Source organism: Pempheris klunzingeri, chromosome 11 (assembly GCF_042242105.1).
Source record: "Pempheris klunzingeri isolate RE-2024b chromosome 11, fPemKlu1.hap1, whole genome shotgun sequence".
NCBI classification, from domain to species: domain Eukaryota; kingdom Metazoa; phylum Chordata; class Actinopteri; order Acropomatiformes; family Pempheridae; genus Pempheris; species Pempheris klunzingeri.
In genome coordinates, this window is record NC_092022.1 from 17860162 (window position 1) to 17883982 (window position 23821).

The following is a 23821-nucleotide window of genomic DNA, read 5'->3' on the forward strand; positions in this document are numbered from 1 at the left end:
TAAATGTTTCTGTTTTTAGAGGCGCGCCGCTTCATATGAGCCCCGTGTTCCCTGTCGTCCGTGCTTAATGTTTGTTAGTTAAATGAGGACTGAAACATTAAACCACAGTGAACTAATGTGTGGAATCTTCAAAGAGGGGGAGACCAGGGTGATACATTTATTTACACCTTTTACAATTAATACCAACAGGCTTTATGGGCGTGAAAGTTTGGGAGACAACACCGATAAAGCATCAAGAAATAAAATACCTGGCAAAATATAATTTGGATAGTATACAATATTATGAACATTAAAATAACACTAATGAGTTAATTATACATGTATTATGTGCAGCATATACTATATCTATATTATATATCACACATTATGTGTATGTGTGTCTATTTGTCGTCTTAGTGGGGCCAGAAAACTGAAAACACCCACAGTTTGGGGCCCACAGTGTTTTGTGGGGAACAACGTTTTTCTGAACTGTGTTGTTGTTATTGAGAAAACTAAAAGTGTCAAAATAATTGGTGATGGTTAAGGTCAGGGATAGGTTAGTGTTTTTTACTTACAGTACACATTGTGTCTATAGGAAGTCCCCATCAGGTCATTCATTGTCCCTCAGGTTGGGACACATAGATCTGCAGCGAGATCTGCCCTGTGTTCTTCTCCTAGAGGTATCTTTAATTTGGAGAGCTCATTAAACTCTTTGAAATCTGTGGATTTGTTAAAGTGAGAGAGTAAGTAAAGTACTGATTATTTTAGAAAACACAAGAAACACAAAAATAATGAAAAATACAATATCAGAAATAATTAAAAATGTTTAGCAGACAATAATGTAGCTGCAGGCAGGTATAAGTGTTAATCAGCGGTTGGATGTAACTCGGTACATTTATCGTATTGCACTTAAGTACAATTGTGAGGTACTTGTATTTTACTTGAGTATTTCAGTTATCTGCCACTTGATGCTATTTAATCGAAATAAAATTAATATTTTACTTTTTACTCAGCTGCATGTACCTGACAACTACTTTGATTGATGATTTTACATACAGAACTCTGGCCTATTAAGGTATGATCCATTATACAAATACAACTAATCAATACAAATACTTAAAAGCAACCCCGCCTCAAACAGCTACAGCATTAAAACAATGCTTAAATATAACAGATTAGATGAGTACAATTACTTTTGATACTCCTACTGCTTTCCCACCTCCAGCATGTACATTTACATAGGAAATGAACTATCATAATTTTTGAGTACTCAGGACAATTGTGTATTATTAAATCTTAAAAAGAAAAAACGGAAATGGAAACGTAATATTGACGTGACATTGATATTGTGATACACTCCCCTCCAAAAGTATTGGAACAGTGAGGCCAATTCCTTTATTTTTGCTGTAGACTGAAAACATTTGGGTTTGACATCAAAAGATGAATATGAGACAAGAGATCAACATTTCAGCTTTTATTTCCAGATATTTACATCTGGATCTGATACACAACTTAGAAGTTAGCACCTTTTGTTTGAACCCACCCATTTTTCATGTCAGCAAAAGTATTGGAACATGTGACTGACAGGTGTGTTTTGTTGCCCTGGTGTGTCCTGTTACATTGATTATTCAAACAATAAATAGCGCTGAATGTCTACGTTCAGTTTCAGATTTGGGTTTTGCCTGTGCAGACTGCATTTATAGTTAGAGGCATAACCAACAAGAAAACCAGAGAGCTGTCCATGGGTGTAAAACAAGCAATTGTGAAGCTGAGAGAAGATGGAAAATCAATCAGAGTCATTGCACAAACATTGGCCATAGCCAGTACAACCATTTGGAATGTCCTGAAGAAGAAAGAAACCACTGGTGTACTAAGTAACAGACGTCGAACAGGTAGACCAAGGAAAACAGCAGCAGTTGATGACAGAAACATTGTGAGAGCTGTAAAGAAAGACCCTAAAACAACTGTTGACATCAGCATCAACCTCCAGAGAGCAGGACAGAAGGTGTCACAGTCTACTGTTCACAGAAGACTTCGTGAACAAAAGTACAGAGGCCACACCAGAAGATGCAAACCACTCATTAGCAAGAAGAATAGGAAGGCCAGGCTGGAATTTGCCAAAAAGTCCAGAGACAAGCCTAAAAATTCTGGGACAAAGTTTTATGGACTGATGAGACAAAGATGAACCTTTACCAAAGTGATGGAAAGGCTAAAGTTTGGAGAAAGAGAGGATCTGCTCATGATCCCAAACATACAAGCTCCTCTGTGAAACACAGTGGAGGTAACGTCATGGCTTGGGTTTGCATGGCTTCTTCTGGGATGGGCTCATTCATCTTCATTGGTGATGTAACACATGATGGCAGCAGCAAAATGAACTCAGAAGAAACATTTTGTCTGTCAATTTAAAGAAAGATGCAACCAAACTGATTGGGAGATCCTTCATGGTGCAGCAAGATAATGATTCAAAACACATTGCCAAAACAACGAATGAGTTCATCAGGGGCAAGAAGTGGGAGGTTTTAGACTGGCCAAGTCAATCTCCAGACTTCAACCCTGTAGAGCATGCATTTTACCTGCTAAAGAGCAGACTGAAGGGAGAAACCTACCAAAACAAACCACAACTCAAAGAGGAGGCGGTGAAAGCCTGGAAAAGCATCACAAAAGCAGAATGCAAAAGTTTGGTGATGTCAATGGGTCACAGGCTTGATGCAGTTATTGTAAGCAAAGGATTTGCAACTAAATATTAACTCTTTTCACGTTAATCTATTTTAAGTCTATCTGTTCCAATACTTTTGCTCGCCTAAAAATTTGGTGTTCTGTTACAAATAATGCTATCTTCTAAGTTGTGTATCAGATCCAGATGTAAATACTTGGAAATAAAAGCAGAAATGTTGATCTCTTGTCTCATATTCATCTTTTGATGTCAAACCCAAATGTTTTCAGTCTACAGCAAAAATAAAGGAACTGGCCTCACTGTTCCAATACTTTTGGAGGGGAGGGTATATTAGTTTGTAATTTAAATTTTCCCTTTTAATTTTAATTCTAGGGGACATCGTCCTCCATACGTGTCAGCTAAAACGTAAAGACAAAACTGAAGCAGAGAAATGCTGACGATGATTTGTGAGGTAGTTTTAAAAGTCGCCTTGTAGGTTCACGAGAGAGCAGTGATAAAGGTTTGTGACAGCAGCAGGCCTCACAGTCTGAGGCTGAGCTACTACCTGGTGAAATGAAATCAAACATCCACACTGAGTTAAACACCCAGATATTGTCTCAGGGCTTTCTTGGAGACCAAAGAGCTGGAAGGAGAGTGAATACTGGACTCGACACATATCAGGTGTTAAACACAAACACGACGGAAATGTTGCTCCATGTCTGTAAGTAACGTCAGCTAGCTTAAGTCTGCGCTAACATGTTAGCATAACAACTTTTAAACACTTTTAAATTTGTCAGGACTGTGGCCGACAGCTCGTTTTAGAGTTTTGCTGCCCCCACTGGGCAAATGTTTATTAATTCAAACATATTCTTAGCATTGAGACTGATCACTTAGGCTTTGTTTAAAGTGAAATTCCTCTAACTATAAAATGGTTTAATTTACCTGTTAGCTTAGCTAACTAGCTAACAGTGAAATGCAATAACATTAGCTAGCAGCTAGCTAGCTGAAGTGCTAATGGTATTGCAGTCACTAGGTTCAGCCTATTGCTGTAGCTGGTCTGGAAATAACTCTAATTGGGAGGCAACTACTTGCCCTCAAAGTCTTATTTTTCATTTCTACTCTTAAAAAAATGAACAACAGATGTGTAACAAGTAGAGTTGTTGGAATAGTTTGTAGTGTATTTGTGACTATGCTAGCTGTTTCTTTATGCTAGATAACTGCTAAGCCAGGCTTAACCTGATTTATACAGTCTGTGGGTTAAACATGTCCCAGACAAGTTACTTGTCATCTAACTGTAGATTAGACAGCATTTAAGCACTTGTCCTCAACCTCCTAAAGTGTTTCCTTGCAGTTACACATGCCCTACCAAATACAAACATGGCAGATTTTTTTGTAGCACCCCTGGTGTGTGATGCATAATTTTATTTATCTCTGTAAGTCCCATTGACTGCATAGACAGGACAAGACAAACGGGAGTGGGTGGGGGATGCATTGGCAAAGAAACACTAAGCCACAGACTTCACTGACTCTCCAGCTGTAACTATATCCTCACTTTGCATTCCTCTGGAGGCTCCCTGACTTATCTAATGTTCACACACTAATGTAGATGAGTGTAAAAAACATAGGTCCCCAATATATGCATATGGAGAAATGTGCGAGATATACATTCTACTTTGCTGCCACAGTGTCTAGACCATTTTGTCCTTTTGTTTCTCTTTTAGATAGATATTGTTTATTGATCCCTCAATGGGGAAAGTTTGCTGTTACAGCAGCTCAAGGGGACAGACAAAAGCACACAGTTAAAGAAATCGAAAATTAAATAAACATAATATATACAGAGGAAAACCTATATACACAGAAACATTATGTACACAATAATTACAAAGCTGACTACCTGTTGTTGATGCTCCTTTGACTTCTGAGTTGTTTGCTTGATCTTGCCTGTCTACCTGCGACTATGAGAACCTAAAGCTGAAAATGCCTTGAACTAGACCTCCATTGAGTTCTTTGGTTTTTGCTGTCTGCATCACCATCCAGATGGTATCTTCCAAACCCTGCATTGTGAAGCCGCTCTCCAGGCTGGCCTTGGTCTTTTACTACCATTAACCTGTGGTCTGATCACTTTCTGCTTTGGCTCTTTTGAGATGAGATGTTTGAGGTTCTGCATTGCCTGGTTTAAGTAAGACTGTGCAGCAACGTTATTTTGAGTTTCTGTAGTCTGCCTCCTTTGTGCTAACCTGCTAATCAGACCGGATTACTCCTCTGTTTCACTCCATTCATTCAGCAACAAGTCAGCTGATTTCTGTTTTTCTGTCTGAGTTACTGAACAAGTTGGAGATGTGGGCGCTGATTCAGAGGTCTGGAACCAGCTTTCTCTTTGTGCCTGAGTAACCCCACCTGTTGCTCCAGCATCTTGGCAGACCCCTGAGTTCTTCTGGGCAATTCATTGCCCAAAGTGCTTTCATGAGCAGTCCAGTCTGTCTTGCCAGTCTCCTGGCTCCCCTCCACGCCTGCCTCAGGGGTTGACACCCCAGTTTGTGATATTTCTCGTTGCTATTGTTGACAACCGAGCCACCCACTTGCTTTGATCCATGCACGCTAATTTGTCATTTTTCCTGGGTCTGGATCTTGTCGTCTGTTCCCAGACTGAAATTCCCGCGATCATTCCTGGCTCATCGAAGGCCTTCCAGATGGTGTAGCAGCTGAATATGAAGGGATGTGGGTGGTCCTGTCAGTGGTCACACCTACACCTCCTCTCCCCCCTCTTCAGTAACCACCTGAGGCGGATTCGAACCTGTGTGCACATTTGCTTTTGTCCAAACCGCAGAAGCATAATTTCACCTTAATTTTCCCGACACACCTGTCCACTATATGCTCTCAGTGAGTTTTCCATCTCTGTTGGTCACCTGACTGCTTTTGTTATCTGCCACCTGCTGCTCACTTATTCATTAGCTCCTATGTAAATATGATGGTCAGTTTTCCTAATCCATTCACTAGACTGTCTGGTTTTTCCTGCCGTAGGAATGACAGTGTTGCTTTGTTGGCCGACCGTGTGATCCTGACAGGTGTCCTATGTCAATTCTTACATGAATGATTGTAACTACATTTGCTTCTGCGGCTTCCAAAACTGCAGTCCTGCTTTGCTTAAACACAGCTCTAACTTGTCTAATTAAGTGTAGCCACAGACAAAAAAAAAGAATCAGACTCTAATGAGCCTGGTTCAATTCCAAAAGATTCACTATGATTATATGGTTTGTCTGCACTGATGGATCTGCTGTTACTGTATCTGAGACTTACATTTTTTTAGATTTTTAAAATCTTGAGCTGGTCCCCCGTGTCGTATGATATTAATCAGTAATCTTGGCTTGATATTACAAACTCAGCCTGACATGATTTCTAAACTGAATTCCGTTAATAATAATTAACATGTAAGCTGACGTGAACCTCCTCACATCAGTCTATTTCTTTTTCTTCTGGGACGGATGCTGGAGCTCACAGCTGGTGGTGTTTGACTGGCCGGCTCGCCGGAGACTCGGCTTCACCTCTAGAGGGAGTGCCGAGTCACTAAAAGTGGGAATGAGAGAGTGGTGTGAGCAACGGCGCGCCTGGGCTGAGGAGAGCTGCATCAAAACACCCAAAGTCAGACAGTATACAACCGGAACCGAGTGGAGATTGATTTCAAAATAAAAGCAACAGGAAACTGAGATTGGGGTGAACAGCCAGCAGTGGTCGATACATGGTTGTTTAAATGCGGAGAGAAAGTCCTGCTGTAACGCAAACTTATTATGATTTTTTAATTATTAACACACTAAATTAAGTCTAATATAATAAGTCTATATCTATGAATTTCAGACATTTTTATCACGCAAACCAGTGTGTAATAAACTAATTAAATGCACACTGATACAACTGATACTTTTCTGAAAATAAAATTGTCCAGCAATCACTGGCAAGGAAAGAGTTGTTGCCAATGTCCTGGCACATGGATGAATGTCTACTTATGGACAGTTTTCAAAGAGAATTAAATGAATATTACGAACTAGGCAATTTTTTTTTTAATTCTAACAATATAACCATGAAACTATTCAGTGAATAGAAAATCTTTATGCCATCTAGTTAGTTGTCACAATAACAGAGGTTATTACATGTCAGTTTTATTTGAATTTGGTAATTTTTCGTCCAAAATGTTTTCATGTCATCTGTACAAATGTGGAAAAACTATGACTCTATACTATGACTATAACTCTTTCACTGAGACTCATTTGCTGGACTGTCGGAGCAAACAATAAAAACACCAGTGAGTCACTGGTCCTGGTCAAGAAATAGTCTTAACACCTCCCAATACAGGAATAGGAGAAAAAATATATATACATGTGCGTATTGCGCAAGATATTGCAAGTATGTCACTGTAGTAAGAAACTAATGAGCGCTGGCTGTGGCTACACGTTTTAGACATGAAAGTACCAATATTTTCATGAAAGTAGCTTTTTAAATGCATGACTCAAACTTTTGATGGAGTCCTTTTACATAGCAGCATCACCAGTCTTACTTAGAGGCTGTGATCCCCCCCCCCCCCCCCCCCCCCCCCCTCCATCTCTGCTGTTTTCAAGGCTTTTACTTTGAAATCATCAACCGGAAGCTTGCCGTCTGTGTCTCCCACCCGTCTTGACAGTGGTGCTTGGAGCCGAGAGGGTCAGGGGGAGGAGAGGAAAGGGAGTGGAGCGAGAAGACGACAGGAGGAGATCCACCACAGGGTGACCAATTTAACCGGACCATCATCGGACAGCTGGGCTACAAATGGTCCTCCACCCTGGCCGCTGGAATCGGATTGTCAGCTGCGGTCCTGTCGGGGAGCAGAAACAGAAGATGATCACGGTGAGTCCGTCTTTCTGACAGTGACTGCTGCTGCACACTGCAGGCCGACATATATAATATATGTCCTACTGTCACACACACGTCTCAAACGCTGTTGCATTGAGGTGCAGACGCCTCCGCCACCTCTCCGTCAGTACACCATTTCTGCGGGACTGAATGACATAGCTGGCGACAGTGGCTGCAAGGCCTCCGCTTCACACTGGTGCTGGTGGCCAAAGGATACTCGGTCAGTACATGTTTTCCACTGGCGGCCAATAACAACATATCTGTGCAGGGGGGGACAGAAGGGATGAGCTGCATCACAGTGCGTTTGTGTTGCTTATTACAGGCTGACAGTCCTGGGGGGTGTTGATGGGCTACAGTCAGGGGCTGGAGCCGCTCGCAGGTCGCGTGTGACGCTCAAAATGATTCACAGATAATTTCTGATCTCATAACTTTAAACTGAAACGCCTCCATTTGTATCCTGCTGACCACTACACGCACATGGGGCTGTAAATGATGTGTTTTAGAGTATTATCCAACGCCAGCCCTCCATCCACTGACTGATGCTGAGGAATGTGCAGCAGCAATAACATGTTTATACCTGTTTATTTACCCAATGCCTAAGCTCATCAATACACTGATCGTGCGTACTCTCGCTTTGCTGCAGGCTGGAGGACATTTGCAAAGAAATAAATCGTTGACAGAGGCGTGTTTGTGTGCGGTGACTTGGTCTGGTGGACGTAACGGAATGGTTTTATGGTCCCCGCTATGGTTGTCACATAGGCCACGGTGTTATGTAACAAGAAGCCTACGCTGTTTGAATGCGGGCCCTCACACTCGGCCTGCCTGTGCACGGCATTTATGCACCGGATGACACATGATTACAACAGAAAATGCAAAAAATGCCCATTCAACACGTTGCATATAATTGATTTCCCCCAATTGCTTCATCTGTTTTCGCATCTGTATCATCTGGATGACAACTGAGCCACAGAGAGAGAGGGGGAGAGAGGGAGAGACATGCATGCACACCGTCGGACTTGTCTAACTGGAACAAGCCCGCAAATGAATGACTTTATGCTCGCTGTTTGCGGCTGTAACGCCAGAGTGGCGGCTGTCCGGTTGAAAATGTCCCCCAGGAATAGTCAGTCACCCCCGCCCTCCCATCCCCGCTCTCCCTCCCCTCCTCTAACGCTAGTGGGGGAAACCGGAGAGTGCAGCCAGGCACCGTGCAAACACACACCAAGCGACTGGCAACACCGCGACGTTTGCAAATGGGTACAAGCTGGTCGACCTTGTGCAGGGGAGTGAGGGACGCAGCCAGGGAGGAGGTGGGAGGAGAGGAGAGGTGTGTGTGAGGAGGAGGAGGAGGAGGAGGAGGGGGTCCGTTCTCCTTGAATCTTGTCGATCTGCTGCCAGGGAGGAGGGATACGGCTTGGACGGATACGTGCCAGTGAAGGCGCATGCAGGCAAGATATAGCGAGGAAATGCTATTTTTGCTTCAACAACACAGCGTGCCTCTCCGGTGAAAATGCCGGTCGAGGAGGCGGATGCAGCAGCAGCCGCCGCAGCCGCAGCAGCTGCGGCGGCTGCTTTGCGTTTGCGCGTCTCTCTGCGCTGTGTGGGGCTCAGGGCGTCAGGAGGCCTGGTAAGATCAGCTGGTAGCAGTTGCTGAGGCATATGTGTTTTATAATTCAATCAGGATGAAAGATATGAATACACTGCTATACTATTATTATATTAACCACTATTGTAACAATGGTGAAGGGTTATTATATCAGAAATATCAGAGATATAAATGCTATAAAATGTGCTCAGGTCCGCATAAACCTACAATTGAATATCAGAAATTCCCATTTTAAGTCCCAAGAGACAATTATGGGAGTATTTTAGATCTTATCTGCCAGGACTACAGCCACAACCACAATAGAGCCTCATAAATGGGATGCAGCAATCTAACTTTTTCTTTCCCGATACCTCAGCTCAGGTTATCTGCCGATACAGACTCTCAGTCCAATTCCAGTGCTCTCCTTTCTCCAAATTTAAGATCTGTTTACTTCATCACGTGGATGTCATTTGGCTCATTCTCTTGTAATGTAACATGAAGCCAAAACAGAGTGGCTGGCCCATTATGGCGGAACCTCGAAGCAACTGTATTTAATGTGGCCCACACAGGTCTGGTCAATACTCGGTCCGCTTAATAAGAGCAGTATTGGCTCATACATGAATGAATGAATGAATGTTCTACACCCAACAAGACACTGCTTAGATTACACACACAGTGGCAAGAGATAACGAGCAGTGTCCTTATGGTTTAAAATATATCAGATAGAAACATAACAAATTAAACATGCGACACTTTCACACACTGATGCTACGCCTTTAACAGAAACTGAATTAAGACAGACACCTTTTTAGTTAAACATTAGCTGTCGTGTCCCACAGACGGGGATGTTAAAGATAAAATGGACAGTAGAATATAATTTACATGCGACACTCTCTGTCCTTCTCTCCTCTTAGATTTAATCCAGCAACATCCAGACTGATATAATTGCATGTATCTCTTATATATATTGCATGTATCTCTAAATATATATATATATATATATATATATATCATCTATGTTATGTAATGCTAAAAGGGAAGTATTGGTAACTTGATTTTCTAGTAATTTCTAAACAACTTTTGTTTTAGCACTGCAGGGCCCACAGATCCTGTCATGCGCTGTCTCCGGTTACGGCCCTGATATTTGTCTTGACAGTGTCCTGTTGTCCAGTGGCATTTATCTGTATTTATTACTCGTCTTTTATCATTGATTGTGATAATAAACAGAGCTCGAAGATGTCGTTCTTTATCTTCAGCCCAACTGACTTCAAAATGCTCTTGTGTATTTATACTAGAGGGTGTTTTTACACAGAGGTCAAATTGAGCAAGTTCTGGTTCACCTTAAAAAACCGAGCCTTCAAGCTATTTTAGGTCCTAATGCCCCCCCCCCACACCCTTCTCCTCTTCTTCCCCCCACCCCCACCTCCCCCATAGTTTAGGAAGTTCATCTCTTGTTCTTCTCCTATGAATCTGTCTCCGTTTTTTAAACATGAGACGAAATCTCAAGTGCATCTGGTTTTCCAGGAAATGAGATGCATGTGCATTTTATTTCCTGTCGGATTTGGGTCGAATGAGATCTTTGCTAACAAGGTATTGAAAGAGCTAAATGTGGGTCAGGCCTGTTCATTAATATGAGTATTAGCATCAACGGCAGACCGGACAAGACATCCACATTACTATCATGAGCCGATGTGTCTCACCTGATCTACGCGCTGCTCAAATATCAACCATGACACCATCACAGATCTATTTGTGCACTGCCCTTTCCTGTTTGTCACTCCACAGTCTGTATGTGTGATTTTTCCAACAGACCCCGCAGATGCCGTGGAGATAGTCCTGACAGCAGAGACTGGTCTTCTCATTACCCTTGGTCTCTGATCACTGGCTCTGGCACAAACATCTGGAGCTTTGTGAAGCGACTGGTCCACCCTTTGACCCCATCCAGTCTCGTGGCCCTGCAGTGTGGCCTCCACACCCCTCCTCACTTCTTCAAAATTTCGTCCACGGGGATAAATGAGTGAACCGGCTGCAGGGGAAAGGGCTGGGACATGTACCAGAACCCCAACAGGTAAACGAACAGTTCCTATAGGTGGACAGGGGAGGACACAGCCCCCCCATGTGTTATCCGTGCTGTAGCTGTTGTCTGTCTCTGACCTGATCCTGTACTGTAACCTTCCTCTCTCTGCTCACACAGAATGTCCTGGTTCAGTGGTTTCCTAGTCGCCAGAGTGGACGACCGCAAGACTGCGTGGGGGGAGCGCAATGGCAAGAAGTCCAAACGGAAGGGAGGCTCATCTCTCTGCAACCCGCGTTACATGAGCTGTCTGCGGGACCCAGATGCTATGGAGCCCCCCTCTGGAGCCCCCCTCCATCAGCACCATCGCGGAGGGGTGGCAGGGGCCGTGGGAGGCGGGGGCAACTTCGGCGTCCGTTGCGGATGGCAGGAGGACCACTACGGCAAACGGGGAGGGGCTCCCGGGGAAGGGGTGGGGCTGAAATCGGTCGACTTGGGCTTTGAGGACGGGGAGTTGAAAGGAAGGAAAGGGGGATGTAACGGAGGAAGCGGGGACATGGGCGACGAGGGTCCCAACGGCGCAGCAGGGGTGGTGACAGCTGCGGACTGCTGGCTCAGGGTGGTGCAGGTGTTCCAGTCGAAAAAATTCCAGTCTCGCAAACTGGAGCGCCTGTACCAGCGTTACTTCTTTAGGCTCAACCAGAGCTCCTTGACCATGCTCATGGGGGTACTTGTGATCGTGTGCGGCATCATGCTGACCTTCCACTGTGTCCACGCTGCCCCTCACGTGGCCTATTCGTCAGCCCTGTCGGTGGCGATGGCGCTCTTCATGGCTCTTATGGTAGTGTGCAACCGCAATGGCTTCCACCAGGACTACATGTGGATGGTCAGTTACCTGGTGATCGGAGTCTTGTTGTCGGTACAGGTGTTTGGGGTGCTCATGGTGGCACCCAGGAGCGCTTCGGAGGGCATCTGGTGGTCTGTGTTCTTCATCTACATCATCTACACTCTGCTGCCTGTGAGGATGAGAGCGGCGGTGCTGAGCGGAGCAGTGCTGTCCATCATACACGTGGTCACCACCTGGCAGATCAATCAGGAAGACAAATTCCTCTGGAAACAGGTAAGAGCGTCTGACTGTGTGACTGGTGTCTTTACTTGTTATGGGTCACCTGAACTGACACTGATGGTGAACAGGGTGGATCAAGTTTCACCTCTTCTAACTCACACAACCTCCCGCATAAATGTATGTTGTGTAACAAAGCATTTTTGAAATCCAAATAACTTAATTTTAAGGACCTGGATTGATGAGATCTAGAGCAACCTGTTAATAGTTGTAGACACTAGCGTTTTGACATTAAGCACATTTTCACTTGGGTAAGAAGTGGCAGTGGAGACGTTTAAATCGCTTACGTCCAGCCAACAGCCATCTTTCATATGATGAACAGGGTCAGGGTGGTATGTCTGATGCCATATTGCAAATATACATTTAAACAAAATAGATTAATCTCCCCATTTTGTCCATGTGGTTCAGTTGTTATATATCCAGCAGATGAGGAGCAGCATAGCACACTTTTTTTCACTTAAAGGAGACAAATGTTAGGTTAATACTTGTATTTGGGGTTCTGAATAGAGTATGTTTACATGCTGTAATGTCCAAAAACTAATTTTTCTCATAATGTGCATACTGCGTACTACGTACTGTTTTTGCATTTAACAAACCAGCACAATTTGTGTGCTTCGCTCGCACCGTCGATACTATTACCACAGCTAGTGTTAGCCACATTGCAGAAAACAAAGTGGATTCATGTTTTCAGTAGGCGGGACCGTCAGCCCGCTGAAGGAGGTCACATGATCAACAGACCCGTGCCTGTGACATCATATGCAGGGCCAAATCTAAACAGAGAGTTTTCACAGACATTTAAGTGTGTGACGTCTCCAAACAAACAGATACTAAATAAAGTCCATTGTGTTGTATTATTGTTGCAAAGGGGTTGAAAAAATGTGGAGCTGAAAGGATTAGTTAATTAATTGACAGTCCATAGGAAACCATTTTAATAATCAGTGATAATCAGTTAATTGATTAATTGCCAAAATAATAGGCGGATGAATCAAAGTTACAACCAAAAGCTACTGAAAATGGAAAATTGGAAACAGTGAGGTTGAAGTAGTTGATAAATACATCAGGAAACATAAAGTTGTGATCTGTAGAGACACGTTATCTCTCTTAACTTCTCACATTGTCACGTCGCTAAATCTGTGGGTGCTTTTAAAGTCCTCTGTCATGACGTTTATGATGGGTGGTGTTGTACCGTGAGAACTGGCAGCACAGCCGACGCTGCGTGTATCGCTCTACTGTGTTTTGTCACCATGTTGTATCTGCGTATTCACATGTACTTTGGGGCTTATGGGTCTTGCTGTACAGTGTGTTGTTTGTGCATCATGCCAAGGACCAAGGGGCTCACTGAAGGTCAGTGGGCTGAATGAACCGCTCTGGCTGTGTGTCCGCACGCGTACGTGTGTGTGTGTATATGTGAGTGTGTGTGCGCTGTAGTGAGACAGTGGGAGAATACCATGATATAAAGCGGTATCACTCAGGTCTCTGTGCTCTCACACAAGGGACGCTTTGTACTTTTCTCCAAGGGTGGGGTGACGGGGGTGAGGTCGAGGGGAGGGGGGGGGGGGGGGCAGTATGGTGGCTGGTTGCTTTCTGTTCCGCTATAGAACTGTCATCTCCTTTGGGAAAAGTTATGGAGAACTTAATGGGAAGGCCATTAGATGAAAACAATAGGGGGATATAGGACTTAATGATGAATCACTGATTGTCACTGTAACGTCCTTGTTATTACAACAAGGAATGCATTCAGTAACACATCCTTTCACATGTTGACCGGCTTTTATAAAAAGACAGTAGTTTACAGCAGATTCTTGGAAAACAACCCAGATACACAGATCACTTTGTTATGATATTATGATTGTTTATTTTAAGTGAATTACTGAAGCACAGGTCTAGATTAGAGATTCGTGGGAACTCAGTAACCGCTGTGTCTCTCTGTAACATCATGCATGATATACCATAGTGCAATCCATCACAGGCTCCAACATTGTTTGCCACCGTTAAGTGAATGAATGTCATGAGATAGCTGCAGCCCAGCAATGCTGTTTATTCCTAAGGTCGCCTGTGTACTGTGTGACACAGTAAAACAGCATCATCAATCACTGCCTTACGCTTGTGTGCAAGTATTTCCTCTTTTCTCCAATAACTCATTAACCTCAGCGGGTTTCTGTTGGTGTTCATGCAGATAATGATAGAGTTGCGTATGAGAGACCATGTTTGCTGGCACCGCAGATTTAAACGATGAATCGAGGGGGGATCTGTGGAGTTGAGCTGGGTGGAGCGAGCGGCCACTGTTGACTGGGACTGTAACTAGATTCTGGGCGTCTATCTCTGGCCTGTTTTCTCCGTAGCACAAGTGTGCTGATTTCTGGAAAAGTATAAGAAGCTGATAAATGTAATGACATTTGTGTTATTTGTATACTGGACTGTAGATTCTGTTCAAACTCATAGTTCACATACGTAAAGAGTGTAAATGCTCGGGATATGAGGATCACATGCAGCACACTTGCTTCTTAACTTGTTTTTCCGATTTACCAGCCTCAGAAACGCGGTGCAAAGGGTCAGGGGTTAACGTGAGCATTGGCCATAGTCACCACATCTGGATCAGCAGCTGTGTGACCTCACAACTACTGGAAAAACTGCATTAAATATTCTCTAAAGGCCTTGGAAACGTACCCCGAGCCATGTCGTACACAATAACACTATTATTTATGTCACAATTACAACAATTTTGTGTGATGTGGGTTAGTTTGGAAAAAGGTGATGTCAGGTACATTCGTGCACCCATCAGTTTAGCAACATTTTATGATGACAGTAGTGTAGGTTGTTTTTATTTGTTGGCAGTTCACTGTCAGTCAAATCTGATCAAACCACACTCACACAGTACTGATGGCGCAGTCTTTTGACTGTTTTAATACATACATTTAATTCATAAGGATCTTTATTTTCTTTAATTTTTGAATGTTGCTCATGTAGTTGTAGATATTTTGTCTTGCAGAGAAATATTCAAGATTTATAACCAAGTTGTCTGTGGATTTGCCATAATGTAATAACAAAAATCTTATTACTAGTTTTTGAATGCAATTACTGCATTTTTGTGCATGAAAATGGGTATTAGAGTTATAGAAATAATTAAGTAATAGAAATCTTTCCTGGGTTTTTCCTGTCTTTGTCCTCTGTTGTTTCTAACAGCGTCTGGCATGTAAGACCAGAGTGAACTGAGGCTCTTGCCTCAGTTATTTCATGTTCGTCTCTTAAAATTTATGGCCCTTAATCCCTTCAAACCTTTCAAAACACATGCAGTCCATCTGGTTGTTTCCTAAGCTGTATTGCTCTTGGCGTTGGTTGGTATGTGTGTTTTTACAGCTGCATACAGTAGAATCAAGTGTCTGCTCTTAGCTTCACGTTGCGTCTTATTGTACGCGCTCTAATCATAAACTACAGTATGTAGGAGTGTGTTATATACAGGACAGCTTTCAAAACAAGCACCAATCTATGAAAGCTTTAGCATGTAAACGTGGTTTGCAACGGAGACGCCCAGTCGCATGTGAGCGTCACTCCGCTGTTGCTTTTTGTGTTTTTTGTGTCGCCATGTCTGCGATCCTCAGACTCCTCAGCTGAAATCAATTAGCCGTAGCGATACAGTATACATGTACATGTGCGTGTCCCACCCAGCCACACACACAAACACACACACCCACCCACCCACCATCCCATGCTTTGTTATAGTTGACACCGTCCCTTCTAGTCTCTATTGAATGTTTGTCAGAATTGCTGCTGTTTGTTTTTCTTTGGGAAGTAACACCCCTAAACTATTGTCCTGCCTCTGAGTGTGGGTGTCTGTTTGAGTGTGCATACTGACATGAACAGAATGTGCTTCTGTGCAGGATTAAATCAGCAAAACGTACCGGTAAAGCCCAAGCATGCTTAAGTCACGTCACTCTGCTGGACCGCACTTTATTTTGCACGCACACGGCTGATTGAATTGTCAATGAAATTTTTTGGCTTTTGTCACAGAAACGTCTCATAATTGTACATTCTTCAGCCCAGCGTTATTTGCTCTATGGCCACCGACAATGGCTAGCATTGTTGTGTGGATGTTGTTGACACAAGTGCTGTGAGAGGTCAAAGACTGGTTCCTAAAAATACCCGGCCCTTGGCGTTTCTGCTAACTGTTGCGTCACATGGAACAGTCTTATCAGAGCCTGCGTCAGAGCAACAGGCAGGTCACTCTAACCCCCTTTTCTCTGCATGCACATGGGGCTGCGTTTTCACATACCCTGAAACACTACACTGGTGTAGAGGCTAATACTGTACAGTACATTTACACATGCTACATCCGCTTCGTTATCTTTTTCTGTTTTACTTTAATGAAGCGTAACGTAACACATTTTGGGATGGATCTTTCATCTTTGACCAGAGCAGTCAATACGTTTCACTGGTCTCCTTGTCAAGCTCCCTCTCTGTGTTTAAAGTGTGTGTGTGTGTTTTTTTTTTTATTCAGTAGATAAGATAAGGGAATACAGTTTAAATAACAGTGTGCTGCTCATGTAGTAATGCACTTAGTTTATACGCAAGTCCACTATGGTCTCACGTCAAACTTTCCAAATGGCTGTTTACTCAATTTTCAAATTTCCAGGATGTTGTACAGAGAATAAATGCATTTTAAGCAGAGTAAATCTCACACCGTATCAACTGTATCAGCTGTTCACAGTTTCACAACAGCTACCGGCGCTGGAACAACCTTGTGTGCATCGTGCATTAAGATGGGAGACTTGGATCAAGTGGAGGAAGTGTCAGCCTGTGACGATCACCTGTGCAAAGCTGCTGCTATAGAATAAGACACCCTGTATGAGTGAGGGAGGAGGCAGCGAGGCGGTGTGATCGGAGGAGAATCCGATATTCTCCCCACGCAGTCCTTCCACTGCCTCCTTGATAAATAATTTGTGTGTTTAACGCGGCAGCAGCATTTTAACGAGGATACCTGTCACATGTACACTTTGCTCACAACCAGGATGGGTGCTGACTGATGGGGTCCCACACACACAGAAAACACACCACTGCTTTGCTCAAAAGATCCAGACAGGCTGCAGTGTATCCATCTTTAAGCATTGATGTGCCTGAATGTGATCTGATCTCTCATTGCTTAATTGTTTCTCCGTGTAAATACATTTCACTTGTTTGTAACTGCCTGTTTGAGATTACATGGATACAGACGCACATAAATACACATACACACACACACACACACACACACTTGAACACACATGCCTCCACCGCCAATCAGCCAATCAGTGGACCAATAAGAGCTCTGGAAAATGAATTGTCAGTTTAGCATCACTTCTGAGAATGATGGGGCATAAACAGCATTGCTAAGTGTCTCCCTCAGTGCTTGTGTTCAGCTGGTCCAGCGGTTGCCATGGAAACAACTACGACTCAAGCAGCCGAGACCCAGTTCAGCCTGCTGGTGTACAGTTTGGTAACGGTTTCTTCGAGTAAAGACAAAAAAAAAAAAGAAGAAGAAAGAAATCAGGTCAAAATTGATTTCTGCTGTTCACTTCTCCTTCTGAGAATCTGAAAGCTCGATGGGGTGGGCGTCAGAGGGGTCCAAGCTTTCTAGACACGCTGCTGTTTGGCTGCTCGGATGCATTCGTGCCTTGTTTTCTTCCCCCCTGCTGTTGAAATGAGACGGCCCATAATTAAACATGGCGATGACAGAGGAGAGGTCATGAGTGGAGGTAGTGGGTAGTGGGGGGGGGGTTTGCACAGGATGCTGTTTGCCCGTTGTCTGGTTCAGGGAAGCTTATCTCTGGTCAGCTCGCCATGACTGTGCATGTTGCCCCAGTAATGTGGAGACAGTGCAGGATGTGCTTGTAGGCCTCAGAGAATCACACATTTTGAAGAAAACTGAATAACTGACCTTGTGTGGTTGTGTTATTTCTATGAGCTTCTTTTTCTGGCACAAGTAATTGGTTTTATCGCTAATTACAACTCCTTTACATTCCTGTAATGTTGACAGAACTCCTCTAAGAGCCATTGCTCTCTTTTTGTTGTTCTTTAAACAAAAACACTTTTGCAACTGCGATGCCAGAATACTTTAATAGTCACACTCTCTCCACAGTAGTCACACCCGCCTGGTTGCCAGCAGAAATGTGTGTGGTGTGCAGTTTTCAGTGTTAGGCCCCCCAGCATGTCTCCGTCCATGTTTACAGAAACATGACTGAGGAAAAAAAGAGTTTGAACATGGTCAGTGTGATCAGGACAGCTGGCTTTACTTTACAAGTAACCGTTCACTACCCGGCTGTACATTATTCATGTAATGTCTGTGGTCTTGTGTTTCAGTGCACTGTCTCTAAAACACTCAAAGATGTCTAAAACAGTAGAAAAGCCAACAAATAGAATTATTAATAGAAATCTGTGTGTCATCAGTCATACTTTTATGTTGATAGATAAAAAAATGTTTCTTCACTCAAAAATAAATACCAGTGGGGACAGGGGAAGAGAGTTGCACTGGCTTTGGATTCAGTGTTTTTTAGCTGAAAAAACATGTTTGTGATAAAATATATTGTGACTGTCTTTCTGAATAAGTTACAGTTTGGGAAGCAAAAACAATAGCCACACGGTTTCACCACTTCCGGTTTAAAAAAAGTCATAGATATATTATCAGCTGCCCGCTTTTTGCTCTTTTGTGACTTATCTTATACACAACTTCCTCCACAGATTCCAGCTGCTAATGTAGTTTACAGTAAACAGTTTGAATCATGTGACTGAATTAGTTAACTGGAAAAAAAAATCTAGATGTTTTATTGACCGCTGCTAGAACAAATCTCAACGTTAATTATTTCTGGTGAAATGTGAAACTAATGCTGTGTCTGAAATCCCTCTGTTACTGTACAGTGCTCTAAATTTATTACTTATTACTCTATCTGAGTGTGAAATTTATGCCCCACATATTGCCCTTAACAAAATTCCCATGATGAATGAAAAACGTACTTTCTGCAAACAGTTCCATAATGCAATGTGTCAAAGTGTATAGATGTGAAAATTACAGCCGCGAGGCGCTTAGCATAGTGAGTCTATTTAGTTGGATTCTTTACCAGAAATAGATAAAAGCGAGGATATCTTTCTGATCCATGATATTTAAACATGTCAACATTTTCCTTCCTGTGCATGTAAATCTGTGATGGGAATCAACAAAACTCTATACATTCACATTTTAAGACTAAATAGAATATAAACCAAAAGATTAATTCACAGCATTCACTATTCACTGCAATTAAAAGACCACGAAAATGAGAAGTAATGATCAAAATGATGAAAGTTTGTGCCCCCACATCACAGTGGTGCAGAGCTGTAGTTGTTTAAATGACACTGCTTCATGTCACTGACGGCAGGTTTCAGAAACTAAGAATACCTACCTTTTAAACATTGATTGATGTTGTCCAGGAAATCTCCTGGAAAATGATTTCCTGAGAAAGGACAAATCTCTGCCCTGCTGCTCATCACAAATTACAGAAATGACAAGACTGTACAGGTGATTGTGCGCCAAAATATATATAAATTTATATGTATTTTCTCTCTGCAGCTTTAAAGATTAATTTTCATGTGAAGTTTTTCCACAGTAAGACACAAATGTCTGATGGCGCTGAAATGCGTCTCCGTGAGCTACGGCAGCCAACCAGTTGACGAACACCTCCAGACAGTGTATAGACCACCCGGCTGAGTGAGGGAGCAGAGTGAGCGGGCGGGGCTCGACTCTTTATCTGTTGATGTGGTTCTGGTCATTTCAGATAAGGGCAGTGCGAGCTGTGTGTAGACATGAGGCTCAGGCTGAGTACACAAACCCAGCAGCTGCCTGGCACCGCACACATACAGAGACTCTTCCACAAAGGCTAAAAGTGACAGTGAGCACGAGTCAGAGCGGGAGGAGGCAAGAAAAAATAAATGAAATGAAAGAATATGGAAATAAATAACCAGCGCTCTCTAGGAAAGATAAGGGGCAACCTACAGGAGAGACTCTTTTGGTTTGTCATGAGCAAAGCATTGTGTTTGGGATGCTAAGAGTGTGTTTTACAGAGCCTGATCTAACACAGATGCTCTAAGGAGTTCCAGATGCTCCTCAAAGGCCGTTCAGCTCTAACTTGCACTCTCACTGGCCCCGGTTCAACAACAATATCCCATCAGTCATTGCTCCCTCTGGGAATAGGTCTTATAATTTAACGTCTTGTTCTCCACACAGTTTCCTGGACTGTACGGTCCAGCTAAGTGATTTTTTCCATGCCGGCATGAAATATTGTTCTCAGCGTTTTTACGTGACCTCAGAAGTCCAATGCAGCTCCAAACCATAAGAAGTGAAGCAGTGCTGAAAGGATTAGTTGATTAATTGACAGTTTACGAGAACTCCTCCCTGAAACAGCAATTGTCCAATCATAGCTTAGCAACCGTAACTAAGCACGGCACATCTGTCAAGTCTTGGATTTTTCCACTTGTTGAAGCGGAGAGCATGAGCGATATTTGTCTTTAACACAGCAGAAAAGAAGGTGGAAATTTGATTGAAGCAGTGTGTCTTTCAGCTGAAGTCTGCAATCGTTAACATGTCAGACTAATTAGCCCACGACCTACAGTAGTAATCAAGTGCTTCTTCCAAGGCACATGATTAACTAGCTACAATATGTAGTTACATCTCTCTTCATGACAAGCACATCCGCTGTACTATGCTATCAAAGTTTTGGCTAACGTTGAGTCTCACTGGCAGAGGCACACTGTTTAGTTCTCCTCCTCAAAGGCCTTTGTCTAACATTGTTCCTTATTGTACTGATAACACCAGGACTCTACATGGATTATCCACAGGTGAGGATCCTGACTTTAAGCCGGGGATGTGTAGCTCCAGCCTCAGTCCTTTAGTACCATCATCCATGTAGCCATCAAGTGCATATTTAAAAATGTTATTGTTACAGTCAGCATCACCTGCCGACATTAAGAATTAGGTAAAGATGGTGTTTTCAACCAACTGTAGACGCTAACATTAGCTTTATTAGCTGACTAGCTACAGCCGGCATCGATTATTATCACGATAAATGTCAAGTCATTATTTCTTTCAAGTTTAAAGGGTGATTTTTGCTCCTGTGTGGATGCTGAAACAACCAGAGGTTAATTGTAAATTGTAAATACAGTTCGTAATATTAAGTATTTGTAAACATTAATAGCCAAACTCCAAACTCTTGGAGCCGATTGACCTTTCTTGCCGCCGACGGCTTCATCCTGCTTCAAGCTGGTTATGGTTTTCTTCAGTGTTGCTGCTGCATATTTCGCTCACTGCTATGTTGCTTCTTCTGTTTGGACTACAAGCCACGGTGACTGTAAGCATGCCCCTAGTCCTGCAACATGATCAGCAGTTCGCCTTCTTCTTCTTCTGTTTAATGGCGAGTGGAAACTAGCGTTTAAGGTGCATTAGTGCCCCCTCTCCTGGTGTATGGGTGGTTTAATTATATCAAGCATTTATTGAAGTGTTGTTATATTTTCTATTGAGGAAGATCTTATCAAGATGATTATGGTTATTGTTTTATCGCCCTGCTCTAATTAATAGTGAAAACAATATGTTATTAGGGGCATAACACACTGAGAATACAGAGTGTTCTGGCTGCGGTATGTTGCTGTAATGAGCCTGTAAGACAAAGTCATCTGCCCACCTCTACTACCCCCTCCTCTCCTCCTCCTCCTCAGCTGGTCCCCACGCTGCACCCTCCCTGAACCTGGGTGGTGGACTGCAGGTCTTTTGAGGGAGGCTGTGGAATGTGGGTGATAGTTGCTAAGTGAAAGCTGCGCTGCCATCTCTGATAATTCACAGTCTCCGTGGGTGTGAGTCTCGGGCCAACACTAAGCAGAACCTTTCACAAGACTGAGAAAGAAGCACACGCAGAGAGAGAGAGACTCTTCAACAACACTGAGTTATATTTAAAATCACCACCATCATCACATCTCCATCTTCCACACATGAGAGGTGTATAATGACTGCTGGCTCCAAAATGAGCTCTTTAACATCAATATTAAGCCAGGAAAGTGAGCATAATACCTGCATTCACATCATAGTAAAGCTTGTTTTTGCATATCAACAGCTTCTAGCCTGACTGGCTGCCATAAGAGACAAAGCATGTGTCTGGAAAAATATATCTGATTTGAAAAATTGTCTTGTTTATAGCTGATCTGCAAGGATTTAAAGTGAAAAATGCTTTTGGTTAGTCACCTAATTTTTAAGCCTCCAAACTTTTCATTTTGTCAGCTGACTGGCGATGGGTAAATGAAGTGACACAGTAATAATACCTGGTGTCTGGGGAACATGTTAAGAGCTTCCCCGACCTGCCAAATTTGTGCCTCTGCATGTACACACACACACACACACACACACACATAAACCTTCCTGTGATTCATTGTTAATATAAGAATATTGATTTTGAATAATCTTATCCCCTTACAGTGCTTTTGTGTCTGTCTTGTAGGATGCTGTTAAATATCCAGTTCATCCCCAGTCGCTCCCCTCCTTAGAGAAAGCTCTTTCCCAGTCTGAAAAGGGCCCTGATGGCCTTAAAAGTCAATGTTTATAGACTCCCTGTCAGGACCACAGACTTCCTGCTAAAGTACATGGCTGCTGTGCTAAATCCATCATAAAGGAGGAGAAATATTATAAATAAAGTTTCTGAATGTTCCATTAGCCCCCCTCCTATCCTGGCCTGCTCCTCCAACTTGGAGAGACGGTGGCTTCAGAGGGGTTTCAGTCGGTGTGGAGTGGTGAGGAGTGTCTGGATGGGGAGGGGATGGGTAGTGTTTCTGCTGAGGCATCACCAGTGATGGGCGGGTGGAGATCATTGTTTCGTTTGCCACTTGTTGTTGTTAAACATCTGAATTCGCGGCTTACACCGCCACATGCTATCAGTGTGGCTCTGGGGATGTAACGTTAGCATTTGGTCCTGACTGAAATATCTCAACGTCTGAATGGCTTGTCATGAAATTTTGACCTTCATGGTCCTCAGAGGATGAATCCCACTGACTTTAGTGATCCACTGACTTTTTTTCTAGCGCCACCATGAGGTTAACATTTGTGTTTTTTTCATTCCTATTAGCCTCAACTGTGTTTTGCATTTTCATATTTGTATTATGAGAAAAAGTTTATGAACTTAATTTATTGTAAGCTCTTAACATTCACTTTCTCCCTTAAATAGCTTTAAGGTTGGTAAAATCATCTAATTTCACACTATCTTACGCTGTTGCAAATATATATGTTATGATGTTTACACTGAGTGAAACACTCCATCAGACCCAAAGCATTTTATACACTTTTCCCCAAAAATCATAAATTTGTATAACTTGGGATACATATGAGAATTTTGAAATCAAGTTTTTATAAATGCTACTACATATCTCAGATTATGTCTTGAGAATTAAATAAAGAGCTCAGTAGCTGTTTGGAAAAAAAATGTTAATTGTTAGAGGCACGTTTCAGTTTTTGGGGTTTTTTTTTTACTTTACTGTCGGGGTTTTTCCGGAATAATACATAAAACAGACTTCCGTGCTAAACATAGAGGTGGTCATTTATTTAGCACG

General features: G+C 42.8%; 1 protein-coding gene across 1 annotated transcript in view; it reads left to right on the forward strand.

Moving 5' to 3' along the window:
- Positions 1-7374: 7374 nt before the first annotated feature.
- Positions 7375-23821, forward strand: part of adcy6a (adenylate cyclase 6a) — a 32446-nt gene continuing 15999 nt past the window's right edge. The window contains exons 1-3 of the mRNA XM_070839321.1: positions 7375-7507; positions 10906-11163; positions 11290-12229. Coding sequence (XP_070695422.1) covers positions 11144-11163; positions 11290-12229 — 960 coding nt within the window. The 5' untranslated portion in view covers positions 7375-7507; positions 10906-11143. The remainder of the gene's footprint in view (positions 7508-10905; positions 11164-11289; positions 12230-23821) is intronic.